Source organism: Equus caballus, chromosome 13 (assembly GCF_041296265.1).
Source record: "Equus caballus isolate H_3958 breed thoroughbred chromosome 13, TB-T2T, whole genome shotgun sequence".
NCBI lineage: Eukaryota > Metazoa > Chordata > Mammalia > Perissodactyla > Equidae > Equus > Equus caballus.
Genome location: NC_091696.1, coordinates 38,379,536 through 38,393,514, shown reverse-complemented (window position 1 = coordinate 38,393,514; position 13,979 = coordinate 38,379,536). Strand labels below are relative to the sequence as shown.

Below are 13,979 nucleotides of genomic sequence, written 5' to 3'. Positions count from 1 at the left end.
GGGTTGGTCCAGATCAGTGGTTCTCCATTGTGGCTGTCATTAGAATTACCTGAGGAGGCTTTTAAAAAAATACCAACGCCAGGCCCACCTTCAAAGATTCTGATTTCATTTTCTCCGGGGTGCTGCCCAGGCAATGGCACTTCTTTTAAAAACTTACTAGGTGATCCTAAGCTCAGCCGGGGTCGAGAACCAGTGAGTTAGAAGATTCTCCAGATCACAGAACTTTAGGAATCACCCAGAATTCTAAACTTCAAACTTAGGGAACCCTTTAGAAAACAGCCCTAAGTCACCAGGAATTGAGGTGGGGGTGGGGCTGGGCTCAAATGTGCAGAAGTGTGGCCGTGGATCTGTGTGTGTTCCACCAGAAAGTCCTCATGCCACGGTGAAAGAGCCCAGGCTCCTTTGAGTGAGCCTTTTAGCCATTTTGAGCCTCAATTTCTTTCTCTGCAGAGGGTTATGGCGAGAGTTCCCACCCCGTGGGGCGACTGTAGGGGTCAGAGATAATGCAAGCTGGAGCTCCCAGTACAGTGCCTCACGCTTGGTGATTATTGAGACAATGGCCAGTAGTGTTGTTATAGATATCGTTACCATGACTGTTTTTTACTATTGGTAGTACCACCCAGTATTTTTGTATTTTACAGGGAGGCATCCACAGAGCATGACTGCGTGAGGACCAAAGCTCAAGACCCACTGGCCATCTACTTCACAAGTGGCACTACCGGGGCCCCCAAGATGGTGGAGCACTCCCAGGCCAGCTATGGTCTGGGTTTCGTGGCCAGTGGAAGGTACGGTGGACAGCTTGTCTGACGGGTCCAAGGAACCGAAAGGAGGCTAGTGAGCTGGAGGGGTGTGAGTGAGGGGGAAAGGGGCAGGAGTTGAGGTCAGAGAGCTAAAAGGGGTCAGAGCAGGTAGGATCTAAAGGCTTTGGGCTTTACTCTGAGAGAGGTGAGAAACCATCGGAGGGTTTTCTTTTTTTAATTGTGGTAAAATAGACACAACATAAAATTTACCCTTTTAAACATTTTTAAGTGTAGAGTTCAGTGGCGTTAAGTACACTCACGTGGTTGTGCCATCATCTCCACCATCCGTCTCCAGAACTTTTTCCTCTAGCAAATCAGAAACTGTACCCCATACACAATAATTCCCCATTCTCTCCTCCCCCGAGGCCCTGGCAACCACCATTCTATTTTCTGTCTCTCGGAATTTGACTCCTCTGGGAGCCTCGTATAAGTGGAATCATACAATATTTTTCCTTTTGTGTCTGGCTGATTTCACCTAGCGTAATGTGTTCAAGTTTTATCCATGTTGTAGCATGTATCAGAATTTATGTTTTAAGGCTAAATAGTATTCCAGTGCATGTATATACCAATTTTGTTTATCCATTCATCCATTGATGGACACTTGGGCTGCTGCCACTTTTTGGCTATTGTGAATAGTCCTACTATTAATACAGGTGTACAAATATCTGTACAAAACCTTGCTTTTAATTCTTTTGGGAATATGCACTGAAGTGGAATTGCTGGATCATATGGTGATTCTATGTTTACTTTTTTGAGGAACATTGGAGTATTCTGAACAGAAGAGAGACATGATCTGATTTGTTTTTTTGTTATTTGTTTTTTTAAGATTTTATTTTTTCCTTTTTCTCCCCAAAGCCCCCCGGTACATGGTTGCATATTCTCCGCTGTGGGTTCATTTATTTTTTTAAAGGATCACTCAAGATATTGAGAATAAACTGTAGGGGGCAAGGAATGAGGCAGAGGACCAATTAAGAGGCCAGTGCATTCAGAGGTAAGGGTGGAGGCTTGCCCAGTGGAGTAGCAGTGTGAAGGAATGACAGGAGGCGAGATTCTGAACGTATTTTGAATGTGGGCCTAATAAGATTTCCTGACAGATTTGATGTGAGGTGAGACAGAAAGGGAAGAGTCAAGGATGACACCGAGTTTGATGACCTGGACAACCAGAAGCGTTAACTGAAGGGGGAAGACTGTGGGATGAGCTGTCTGGCGGGAGGAAATGGAGGAGATTGTTTCTGGCATTGAGGTGCTTATTGGACATCTCTATTCCCCGAGTTAAAAGTGGAGATGTTGACTAGGCAGTTGGGTGTTTGTGTCTAGAGTTAATGAGAAAGATTCATGCTGGAGTTATCAGCATAAAGATGGTATTTAATGCCAGGAGATTGGGTGAGATCAGCAAAGAGTAATAAATATGGAAAAGAAAAGAGATCTCAGAACTGAAGGCTTGAGGCATTTCCACAATGAAGAGGGGAAGCGAGGAGAACTCAGCAGAGGAGACTGAGAAGGAGCAGCCAATGAGTCAAATGAGGGCCAGGAGAGCGTGCGACCCAGAATCCAAGCGTAGAACATGACGATGTCTCTGTCTTCCATGCTTGCAGGCACTGTTTGCCATCCGAAGATCTTCTTCTTTCTCTGCCTCACCTTTGTAATTCCTACGTATTGTTTACGTCTAGCTCAGGTGTCAACTCCTCTATGGGAGTGTTTCTCAGACCCCACATCCGTCCTTTCTCTGGGTTAGGTGCCCATTGTCTGTAATTGCATAAGGCTCTGTGTTTAATTCTATTAAAGCATACTCTCCAGGGGCTTCCTAGATCTTTATGCTTACTAAACCATAAGCCCCTCAAAGCAAGACTCATCATTCATTTCTACATCCCTAATGCTAAGTTCAGAAATAAATGTTGGCTGAATAAAGTGCCCTTGTCACATGGTATTGAAATTATTTGTTCCCTTACATATCACTCCCACTGAACTGCAAGCTCTTGAAAGCATGGGATCTGTCCTTTTAATTCTGTATCCTCAGCCCAGGGCATAGGTGCATAGGAGATGCTCATAAATGCTTGTTGAGACAAAGGTTGACTTTATGGTACTTGTACAGATTTGACAAGCGTACGTGAGTACCCACTGTGGGCAGGGCTCCAAATAAGGTAATATAGATAATGTAATCCTTTTTAAAGGTATAAGCATTGCTGAAGGTCCTGACTTTCTCTGATTTTTGGCAGGCAGTGGGTGGCCTTGACCGAATCAGACATCTTCTGGAACACGACTGACACTGCTTGGGTGAAGGCAGCCTGGACCCTCTTCTCCGCCTGGCCTAATGGATCTTGCATTTTTGTGCATGAACTTCCCCGAGTTGATGCCAAGGTTATCCTGAAGGTAAGAGCCAAAAACAGCTCTTACGTGCCGTGTGTAAATGAGATGAGTGGAATATAGGTTTTGAGTTTGTGGGAGAAAGGGCTCAAATAAGGGGCCAGTTCACCTGCTCCATCTCCATGAAGTCCAACCCCAGAATTTTCAGAAGATCTTCTACTCTTTGTTTTTCTTTAGACTCTCTCCAGGCTCCCAATCACCACCCTCTGCTGTGTCCCCACCCTCTTCCGGCTGCTTGTTCAAGAGGATCTGACCAGGTACAGCCCATTTGTTTAGTGTTTTGGGGGCCTAAGTATACGAATAGACAGCAGAATATATACACATGCACACCCACCCTCTCATTCTAACTGTCTCTCTCTCTGTCTCTCTTTGTATGTCTTTCTCTCTCACACACTCAAGCATACACACCGATATCCTTGGCAGACAGCCCTCAACAGTGAACTTCTGGCCCCTAGGAATTTGCATCCAGGTGGAACTGAATAGATATGAGACAGTCTGAAATTTCAGCGCTTGAGGTGGGCTGTCCTCCTGCCATACGTCCATAGGCCATTGCCTTAACAATGTCTACTACTTCTAGAAGATGTAGAGAAATTGTTGGATAATTGTTGGCCACATGTAGAATGGAATTTGTGACCAACGCCTTAGGTCTGGTGGGGCTAGCAAGCTCACCACAGTAGATGTTCCGTCTCTCAGCCCCAGACTAACTCCAGCCAGCCATTCTCTGAGTGAATGCCACTGAACACTCAACAGAAGGGGACAAGACACTGTGGATGGCTTCCATTCTGGGTGAATCCAAAGGAACATCTTCTGGCAGGACAAGTGTAGTTGCTGGCGTATGTGGAGAGAGACCTGACACCCTTGAGAATCCTACCTGGTAGGATGGACCCTGGTCTATGACTCCTTCTTCTGTCCTCTCCCAAGTCTTGGGGAGTTGTCCCTGCCCTCCCCTCATCTTCCCTAATCCCATGTATCTGGCCAAGAAGTGTCTAAGAGAGTGTGTTCTTACAGGATTGTCTCAAGGTGAATCTTTCTATAATATGAGAATTTATCCATTCACTGATCTGTTGTGTGTATCTCCACATCATGACTTTGAACAAAAGCAGACTCTGAATGATTTGTTCAAGAACCATTTGGTTGAAAGATACTCAGTAATATGAAGTAACAGTCAAACCTATTTGATCTTAAGAGGAAAATTGTTGACAATGTATTTGCAATCTCTGATTTTTCACATTTTGGATCATTTGTTGAACAGAGGGGTGGTTTGACAACATATGTAATATCTGTAGGAATTTTAAGCCCATTTGTCAGAATTTTTGGGTTTCAAGAGGGCTACTTTCTATCTTTTAAATTTTTAATTGATTTATCTTTTTCAACCAGGTGGTTGTCCCAACCAATTTATTATCAATCAATTTGTTTCCAACTAGATTATTTTGGCCAATTCACCTGGAATTCAGCACATTATGCCAAAACCTACTATATGAGGTTCTGATTTAGTTCTAAACTCAGGACTGATTTTAATAAAATTGCCTGTCCATGAGGAACACGCCTGCAAGCCAGAGGATGGGGCTCTTGGAGCAGATCATAGAACCCAGGAGTTTACTCTCTAGTGCCTCTCGGTATCTGGACCTGGGCAGCAGTGCTGGAGGGCGAGGTGGGGAGGGGGATCCTGACATAGATGGCCTTGTGTTCTTGGCGGAGAAAGGTACCAGTTCCAAAGCCTGAGGCATTGTTTGACTGGAGGAGAGGCCCTGAATCCTGACGTGAGGGAGAAATGGAAGAGCCAGACGGGCCTGGAGCTGCATGAAGGTTACGGCCAGTCTGAGACAGTGAGTTCTACTGGGGCTGGGGTCCCTGTCCCAGGTCACCTCCACCCAAGCTCTCAGCCAGCCAGTGGCAGAGCCTCCTGCCTTTCTAGCTGTCCTCTCTGTGACACCTGTCAGGAACTGCCCTGCCTGCAGGGAGAAACTGATAACAAATCTCCATCAGCTTCTCTTCCCTTATTGTGTAAAGGCAGTTTCACAATGACGCCACCAGCAAACTAACTCTCACGGCTGTGGGTGGTGTTTGCCTCCACCAGGACAGCCCGTGTCTGTCTGCATTCAGAGCCCACGATCTTAAACAGTATTCTCTACAGCCATCTGGGCAGAGATTTGGCCATCAGCTGAGTCTTTTGTGAGACACGTTAAGTTCTTTGTGTGTGAGTGCCCACTAGAGTGTTCAATACATGTTTGATGATTATGGAAAGAAGAGAAGAAAGAAAAGAAGATGAGGAGGAAGGAAGGGGAGAAGGGAGGAAGGAAGAGGGAAAAAGAAGAAAGAAGAAAGAAAGAGAGAAAGAAAGACAGGAAGGGAGGGAGGGAAGGAGAAAGGAAGGGAAGAAAGGAAGAGAGGGTAGTGGAAGAAAGGGAGGGAGAAAGAGTTGGAAGGCTGAGTGAGAGAAAAGGCATAGACCAGGAAGGAAACTAAGGGGATAAATCCCCTCCTTACTGATACTGGTTTCTCTCCAGGTTGTAATCTGTGCCAATCCAAAAGGCACGAAAATCAAGTCAGGATCTATGGGGAAAGCATCCCCACCTTACGACGTGCAGGTAGGCAGCCTTGCCCAGCTGTTGGTGAGGCTTGGTTCGAAGAGGAGAGCAAAATCCACGTCCAGGTTAGCAACACCAGGCTTGGCTGCCAGGGTGGCCTGGCTGTGCGGGCATCAGATACTGTCCTGTGATCTCTCTGCCAGATTGTGGATGATGAGGGCAACATCCTGCCTCCAGGAGCAGAGGGGAATGTTGCTGTCCGTGTCAGACCCGCCAGACCCTTCTGTTTCTTCAATTGCTATTTGGTAAGTGGTGTGGAATGACCGTTTTCACAGTAATTGTTGTGTGCCAAGCATCGTGCTCCACACTTTATAAACATCTATTTGTTGAACCCTTGTGATAACGGTGTGAGGTAGATTGGTACTATTACTGATAAGGTTCTATTATTGGTAAGGGTGGTAGTCTAGTGGTTAAGATTCAGCACTCTCACCACCATAGCCTGAGTTCATTTCCCGGTCAGAGAACCATACCCTGTCTGTCGGTTGTCATCCTGTGGCAGCTGTGTGTTGCTGTGATGCTGAAAGCTATGCCACTGGTATTTCAAATACCAGCAGGGCCACCCATGGCAAACAGATTTCAGCGGAGCTTGCAGACTAAGACAGACTAGGAAGAGGAAGCTGGCCACCAGCTTCTGAAAAAAATTGGCCATGAAAACCCTATGAACAGCAGCAGAGCATTGCCTGATATAGCGCCGGAAGGTGAGAGGATGGCACAGAAAGACCGGGCAGGGTTCCACTCTGTTGTATACAGGGTCCTAGGAGTCAGAATCAACTCGACTGCACTAAAAAATTGATAAGGAAGCTGGAAAGGTGAGAAGCTTATCCACTGTCAATCAACTAGTATGTGCAGGACATGGGATTCACACATGGGTGTGTCTGAGAGTGCAAACTTATAATATAAAGGCAACCGCATCATTTTAGTGGTGAGAAAATCAAGGTTCAAAGAAGAAAAGGGACTTATCAAAGGTCGAACTGAAATTTCGGGTCAGAGCCTGGTTTTCAGGATTTTTTTTTTGTCTAGAGTCTTGTGCAAATAGGGGTTTGCTGGCAGGGCTGTGTCCAAGGATTCCAGCCCAAGTTTCTGCAGTAATCCAGTGATTACCTCTCCTTTATATGCACCTTGGCTGGTGTTGATGATGGGCTTTCTTTTCTCCAAACTCTTCTCTGTAAATTTCTGCAGACGCAGTTCTCAACCCTGGCTGCACATTAGAAACACCTTGGAAGCTTCAAACATTTCTGACACTCAAGGCCCGCCTCAATGAGGTCAACCTTTCTGATGGGGTGGATCAGCTCTCCCAGGGGATTCAAATGTGCAGCCAAGGTTGAGGACCACGGCTTTATAGGAATTCCATCTGGTGTGTGTATGAAGCCAGCAGTCAGCTACAGTATTGGAAAGAGCCAATAAAAGTCAGTCCATTTGTTTTTTGGAATGTTGTATATGTATTTTAGTGGCTTCTCTGTGACCACAAGAGAAATAGTCTTTCACAGTATTTTATTTAAAGTCACAGAAACTTACAAAACAACATAGTAATTACCCCAAGCAGAGATACTGTTAAAATTTGAATGTGTTTCCTTCTAATCATTTTTGTAAGCAATAGTAAGTCCTTGAATTTCCTGAAGAATTTATTCATTCATTATTTTTTGAGTGTCTACTTCGTCTCACTAAGTATACGGCAGTGGACAGGAAAGACAGTACACTGGTCCTCACAGACTTACATACACAGCCTCTCTGGGTCTGTGATCATCCCATTGAGAGAGTAAAGTAATTTGAAACTTATTTTCTGGATAGGAACCTTCACTTTCTTCAACTTTTTCTTTCCATCACCAACACCAGCAGTTAGTTTTCTTTCTGGGTCATTTTTAACTAAGAAGAAATATAAATCCCTGCATGAGAATCATGGAGCATTTGACCATTAATAGAGAACATCAGCCCAGAGCTCTCTGTGAGTGATGGGTGGCCAGCAGGACTGACCGGGTAAGCTCACCCTCCCTCATCTGCAAGCATATTTCAAATTCACACTGACTGCCTCAAAGAGCTCAAATTGCACATGTCAATTAAATTAATATGCCCATCTCCATTTTATATCCAGTATAAAGAATATACTTATTTTCCTAGGGAAACAAACTGTCAAATGCACAGATGTTCGTTACAGTGTTGTTTATAACAGACAACAAAGGTGGAGGAAAGCTCTACGTTTCTAACAGCAGGAAATTAGTTATGTAAATGATATTACAGCATTGTATATAAAAGCAAAAAATGAAAAAGACTAGAGAAAGAAAGAAAAAAGGACTAAAAAGAAAAAGAACTCAAATTTCTAACAACAGGAAATTGTTTAAATAAATAAGATTGATATCGAACCTGAAGTGAGTTCGCTCACCCACTGCGCAGCAAGCCGATCTCTGACACTGGATGTGGTGAAGAAAGTAGGAATTTTATTTTTGCACAGTGGTGAGCAAGGAGAGAGGGCAGCTAATGCTGAAATCCCAAACAGAAACAATCAAGGGGAAACAGAGCTAAAATAGTAAAAAGAAAAAAAAAGCCTTTATATAACCTTTTTATCAAGAGTAGATTAAAAATTTAGGAAAATTATCCTTTTAAGAAAGAGGAAATCAAGTTTTAATTTTGTACCAGTTTACATTTTACATATAAATTTATTTACTTAATTGGATTTACTTTAATCCTGGACAACTTGACCATACATAAATCTCTTTAGGGCTTTACTTTTGCAAAGCTTTGGTTACTTTTTTACATTCAGAATTTGTCCTAGCACTTTAGGACAAATTTATCTTTTCCAACTCAAGAAACGAAAATATTCCCATTCTTTATATCTTTTTACTGAAAACATATATTTTACTTTTCTTGTATACAGATCTTTTAGAAATATATGTTTTCTCATAGAAAATTTCTCGGCATACATAAAACATGTTTATCAATAAACCTAAGCACTTTTCAGTCTCTTTGATATAAGAAACCAAAGGCAGACAAATACATGCTTAGTAGTTAATCTTTAATATTTTATCTTATGTGGAAATGACCTAGATACCCAATAAACTGTTATTATTTAACTTCACTTAATAAAGCTATAAAATTTAAGTTTCCAAAAAGATTTTAGAAGCTGGTTTTTTTAAAAACTTTTTTCCTTTTTCTCCCCAAAGCCCCCCCAGTTCATAGTTGTATATTCTTCGGTGTGTGTCCTTCTAGTTGTGGCATGTGGGAGGCTGCCTCAGCATGGTTTGATGAGCAGTGCCATGTCCACGCCCAGGATTCGAACCAACGAAACACTGGGCCGCCTGCAGCGGAGCACGCGAACTTAACCACTCGGCCACCGGGCCAGCCCCTAGAAGCTGTTTTTTTAAGTATGCAGACTATAAAACATAATTATTGTACTTAAAACTCTTACTCAGTTTTAGCAATTACTCTTAAAAACTTCATGTGACATTACAGCAGTTAACTATTATCCTCAGTTGTTTTAAGTACATATATCATAATATAATTATTATATATATGATTATATATATAATTATTGTTAAAAAGTTTTTCCAAAAACTTTTATCTTTTTACATTTATTTAGTTTACCTGTTATTAACAATTATATTTAGATTGTCTACAAAAACTCCATGAGACATTAAACAAAATTAGCTATTATACTGAGGTATGAGTTTTGCAGATAAATTTTGTAACGGAGATGACATGAGCTCACTTGACCAGTAAACCGAGGCTGTATGTCTGCATTATAGCCAATGCTGATAACTTTGATGACATGTTTATTTTAAATGAAACCAGCAAACTCAAACAGGCTTTCATTCATCAAAGATCGCTTTATATCATGTTAAATAGCTTTGTCTCTTAGAAGTGTTTGCATATTCATTAAAGACTGCATTCCATCATGAGACATTTTGAATCCTCTTCTGAAACAAGTTTTCAGAATGACCATTACAATTCCAAATTATCTCAGGAGCTTACTTATTTTCACTTGTTCAATTTTAGATCAGGAATTTTGGGGGGGTTCAAGCGAAGCGAAGCTTGCTGGGAAGCCTAGCAAGAGAGGAGACAAAAGCAGCAGATTTGGGTTTGGCTGCTGGCATGTTTAATTATTTAATTATTTTCTCTTAAAGAGGCAGTAAAGTATTTCTAATTGTATTTAGAAGCCTCAAAAAAGATTAAAACAGGCTCCCATGGTTGCAGCTGGCTTTCCCACTTGCATACATCAGTTTGGGTGAAGTGAAATTGGCCCGTTTAAGTATATCAGTTTTTACAAAACTTTATCTTAGCTTTGCTAAGACTTATACTTTTAATTATAACTTACATTAGAATTCTATTAACAAGTTTTGGTATTACAATACGGTTCAGGGGAAGCATTCCCAGTTAGACATAACATTTATTCCCGAAGAAATCATCCAGGCAAAGTTGACATAACCGCTTCATATAATATTAGCTTAAATATTTTAATCTTTATAGTCTTATTAATCTTATTAGCCTAACTGTTGCCCCAAACAATTGTTGGTCAGGTTTCTCACTCTGATTTTGCCTCTTGACCTTTTACATTTTTCAAACTGGGGTAAATAGAATAGGTTTGTCTGATGTCCTTTAATGTTGGGGAGCCAATAGGGGGGTCCCTTTAGCCCATCCAACCTTAGGCAGTGTTTTATTAAAACCTTTATTTTAACTTCATTCACATCTGTTCCATTTATCCCATTGGGATGAGTCCTGTGACTCTTCCCTTTCTGATTTTTCTTTGTTAACTTAACATTTCCATTCGCATATGTAAGACTACGAAAAGCTGAGACCCCAAGTTTGATTAAGTTCTTAAGACTAGTCATTATACATTTCCTCTTAATTTGGCCTTTTCATAGGTACCAATAAAACAGTTGTTTATCATGAGAGCTCTCTAAAAAGTTTCCCAACTTAAGGATCCATTGGTTGGCCATTTTTTTTCTCTCCAGAGTCTAAAGAATATTGTGGCCACGTGATGTTACAAAAGAAAATCATCCCTCTTTAGACATTGCCTTATAGCTGTAGGTCGACCATCAGCCAAAGTTTCTCCCAAGGGGCTCTTAGGTGGAATAGATGTGGCACCTCCCATGTTAACACTTTTAAAAGGACAGACAAACAGACAAACAACAACAAATACCAAAGAAGCACACTTTCCCAAAAACCCTCGGCCACAAATGGAAGCCAAAACAAGGACCAAAACCAAAAACCAAAGTGCTTCCAGTCCCAGCTTAGTCCGTGTCCTACACTCGGGGGCGCCCAACAAATGAAGACCCGCCATGCAGATCTTCCCAGATGAGCAAGGACAAGGGACCTCGGTTGTGCACACCTGGGGGACTTATGAAAATTTGGCTGGGGCGTCGCGGCAACTTCAAAACAAACGGAGCCCAGAGGGCTGCCAAGGTACTCATTATTTCCAGGCGGTCCTGTTGGAAAAGGTTAACACAAAGACAAAAACAAAAACTACCAGCTACTTACAAGAGACGTCTTCCTAAGTCCTAAACCTAGTTTCTTCCACCACCAAAGCAAAAGCACTGTGGGCCAACGACTTCTGGTTAGCAGCCAGTCTCTTGGGGCTGTCCCTGAGACAAGGGGCTCAGGCAGCTGCAGGACAGCTTCCAAGAGAGGCCTTTAGCCAGAGGCTGGTGTGCCCCAGGTGAGACGTCCACTTGGGACATTGTCCCATCTGGGTCACCAAATTGTTACCAAACCTGAAGTAAGTTCGCTCACCTGTTGTGCAGCAAGCCGATCTCTGACACTGGGTGTGGTGGAAGAAAGTAGGAATTTTATTTTTGCACAGTGCTGAGCAAGGAGAGAGGGCAGCTAATGCTGAAATTCCAAACTCCCCGAAAAGCTAAAAGGAAGTGTTTTTATTTGGGGTTTTAGGTAGGGGAGGGGGAGCATATGGCCTTGCTGGTTGGAGCTTTCCCACCAGCCTGTCTTTGGCCTCGAGACTACTTGCAGAGAGGAGGGAGCCCGTGACCTTGCAGGTCAGCAGCTTTCCCCCCAGCCTGGATCTCTTTGCGGGGAGGAGATAATCCAGGTGCTTGTCCTTGATGGTGTCTGTCTCCACGGAGGATAGTAGAATCTGGAGCCAGGAAGCCAGAGAGTAAGCAGGGAATGAGCATTTTGGTTTTAACCCCATATATGCTGGGTTTAATGTGGGGAAACTGATGTCAGGGTCGGTATCAAGATTACAGCCACACAGGGCAATATTATGGAACCATTTAATATGATATTGCATAGGACTTTTATTCTCATGAAGAGACATCTATGATATATTGTTAACTGAATTAAAATTGCATTATAAAACATGTGTATAGTGTGTTCTATATGCATACAAGTATGTATATGCATAAAGTCACATACAGGCAATGAAAAGGTCCTATAAATGAGATCGAATTTCTAGTCTTGGTTATCTAACGGGACTGCTCTTTTGTCATCCTTCATCTTTCTTTTTTTTTCTTTTTCTTTTTCTTTTTAATACTTTTTGGTGAGGAAGTTTGGCCCTGAGCTAACATCTGCTGCCAATTTCCCCCCTTTCTTTTTTTTCCACCCAAAGCCCAGTACATAGTTGTATATCCTAATTGCAAGTCACTCTAGTTCTTCTATGTGGGATACCACCACAGCATGGCTTCGTGAGTGGTGTGTAGATCCGCGCCCAGGATCGGAACCTGCAAACCGCGGGGCTGCCAAAACGGAGAGGGAACACTTAACCACTCGGCCTCGGGGCCAGCCCCTCTTTTATTTTTTAAAGTCTGCCTTCTTGGAGAAACAGGCAAAGTGTGACACTTTGTATGTTTGTTTGTTTGTTTGCGTTGGTGAGGAAGACTAGCCGCCAAGCTAAGATCTATGCCAATCTTCCTCTCCATCTTTATTTTCTACTTATTCTATATGAGATTTGTAACTGTATAATACAGAACTAATAAAAATGTTTTTAATGAAATCTATGCAAGCAAAGAGCCCCCAGCATGTATTTTCGTACATAATTTGCACCATACCACAAATTCAGCTTTGTACTATGCACTTTTTTTTTATTGAGATCGTATTGGTTTTAACATTGTGCAATTTCAGGTGTACATTATTATATATCAGTTTCTGTATAGACTGCGTGGTGCTCACCACCAATAGTCTAGTTTCCATCCATCACCACATATATGTGCCCCCTTCGCCCTTTCTACCACCCTCCCCTTCCCCTCTGGTAACCATTGATCTGTTCTCCTTATCCACACATTTGTTTATCTTCCACATATGAGAAAAGCCATATAGTGTTTGTCCATCTCTGTCTGGCTTATTCTCTTAACATCATACCCTCAAGGTCCATCCATGTTGCTGCAAATGGGACGATTTTGTTCTTTTTTATGGATGAGTAGTATTCCAGTGTGTATATATACCATATCTTTTTTATCCATTCATCAGTTGATAGGCACTTGGGTTACCTCTGTGTCTTGCCTATTGTGAGTAATGCTGGAATGAACATAGGGGTACATAAATCTCTTTGAATTGTTGAGTTCATGTTTTTTGGATATCTAGCAGTGGGATAGCTGGATTGTACGATATTTCTTTTTTCTTTCTTTCTTTCTTTCCTTTTTTTTTTTTTTTTTTTTTTTTGCTGAGGAAGATTCACCCTGAGCTAACCTCTGTTCCCAATCCTCCTCTTTTTGCTTGAGGAATATTTGACCTGAGCTAATATCTGTGCCAATCTTCCTCTATTTTGTATGTGAGTCACAACCACAGCCTGGCTGCTGACGAGTGGTGTAGGTGTGCACCTGGGAACCGAACCCAGGCTGCTGAAACGGAGTGCACCAAAATTAACCACTAGGCCATGGGGCCAGCCCCAATATTTCTGTTTTTAATTTCTGAGAGATCTCCATACTATTTTCCATGGTGGCTGCACAAGTTTGCATTCCCACCAGTAGTGTATGACGGTTCTCTTTTCTCCACATCCTCTCCAACATTTGTTATTTTTTTGTCTGGTTAATTATAACCATTATAATGGGTGCAAGGTGAAAAGTGATATCTCATTGTAGTTTTGATTTGCATTTCCCTAATAATTAGTGATGTTGAACATCTTTTCATGTGCCTGTTGGCCATCTGTATATCTTCTTTGAAAAAATGATGTTCATATCCTCTGCCCGTTTTTTGATTGGATTGTTTGTTTTTTCTTGTTGAGTGGTATGAGTTCCTTATATATTTTAAATATTAACCCCTTGTTGGATCTGTGATTTGCAAATAT

General features: G+C 42.2%; 1 protein-coding gene across 2 annotated transcripts in view; it reads left to right on the top strand.

Annotated features, from left to right (window-relative positions):
• ACSM5 (acyl-CoA synthetase medium chain family member 5) overlaps positions 1–13,979 on the top strand; it is a 36,053-nt gene that overhangs the window by 10,795 nt on the left and 11,279 nt on the right. For both annotated transcript variants that reach the window (XM_070232230.1, XM_070232231.1), the window contains 6 exons: positions 642–785; positions 3,017–3,170; positions 3,342–3,421; positions 4,867–4,990; positions 5,672–5,752; positions 5,896–5,997. In XM_070232230.1, the coding sequence (XP_070088331.1) occupies positions 642–785; positions 3,017–3,170; positions 3,342–3,421; positions 4,867–4,990; positions 5,672–5,752; positions 5,896–5,997 (685 nt within the window). The remainder of the gene's footprint in view (positions 1–641; positions 786–3,016; positions 3,171–3,341; positions 3,422–4,866; positions 4,991–5,671; positions 5,753–5,895; positions 5,998–13,979) is intronic.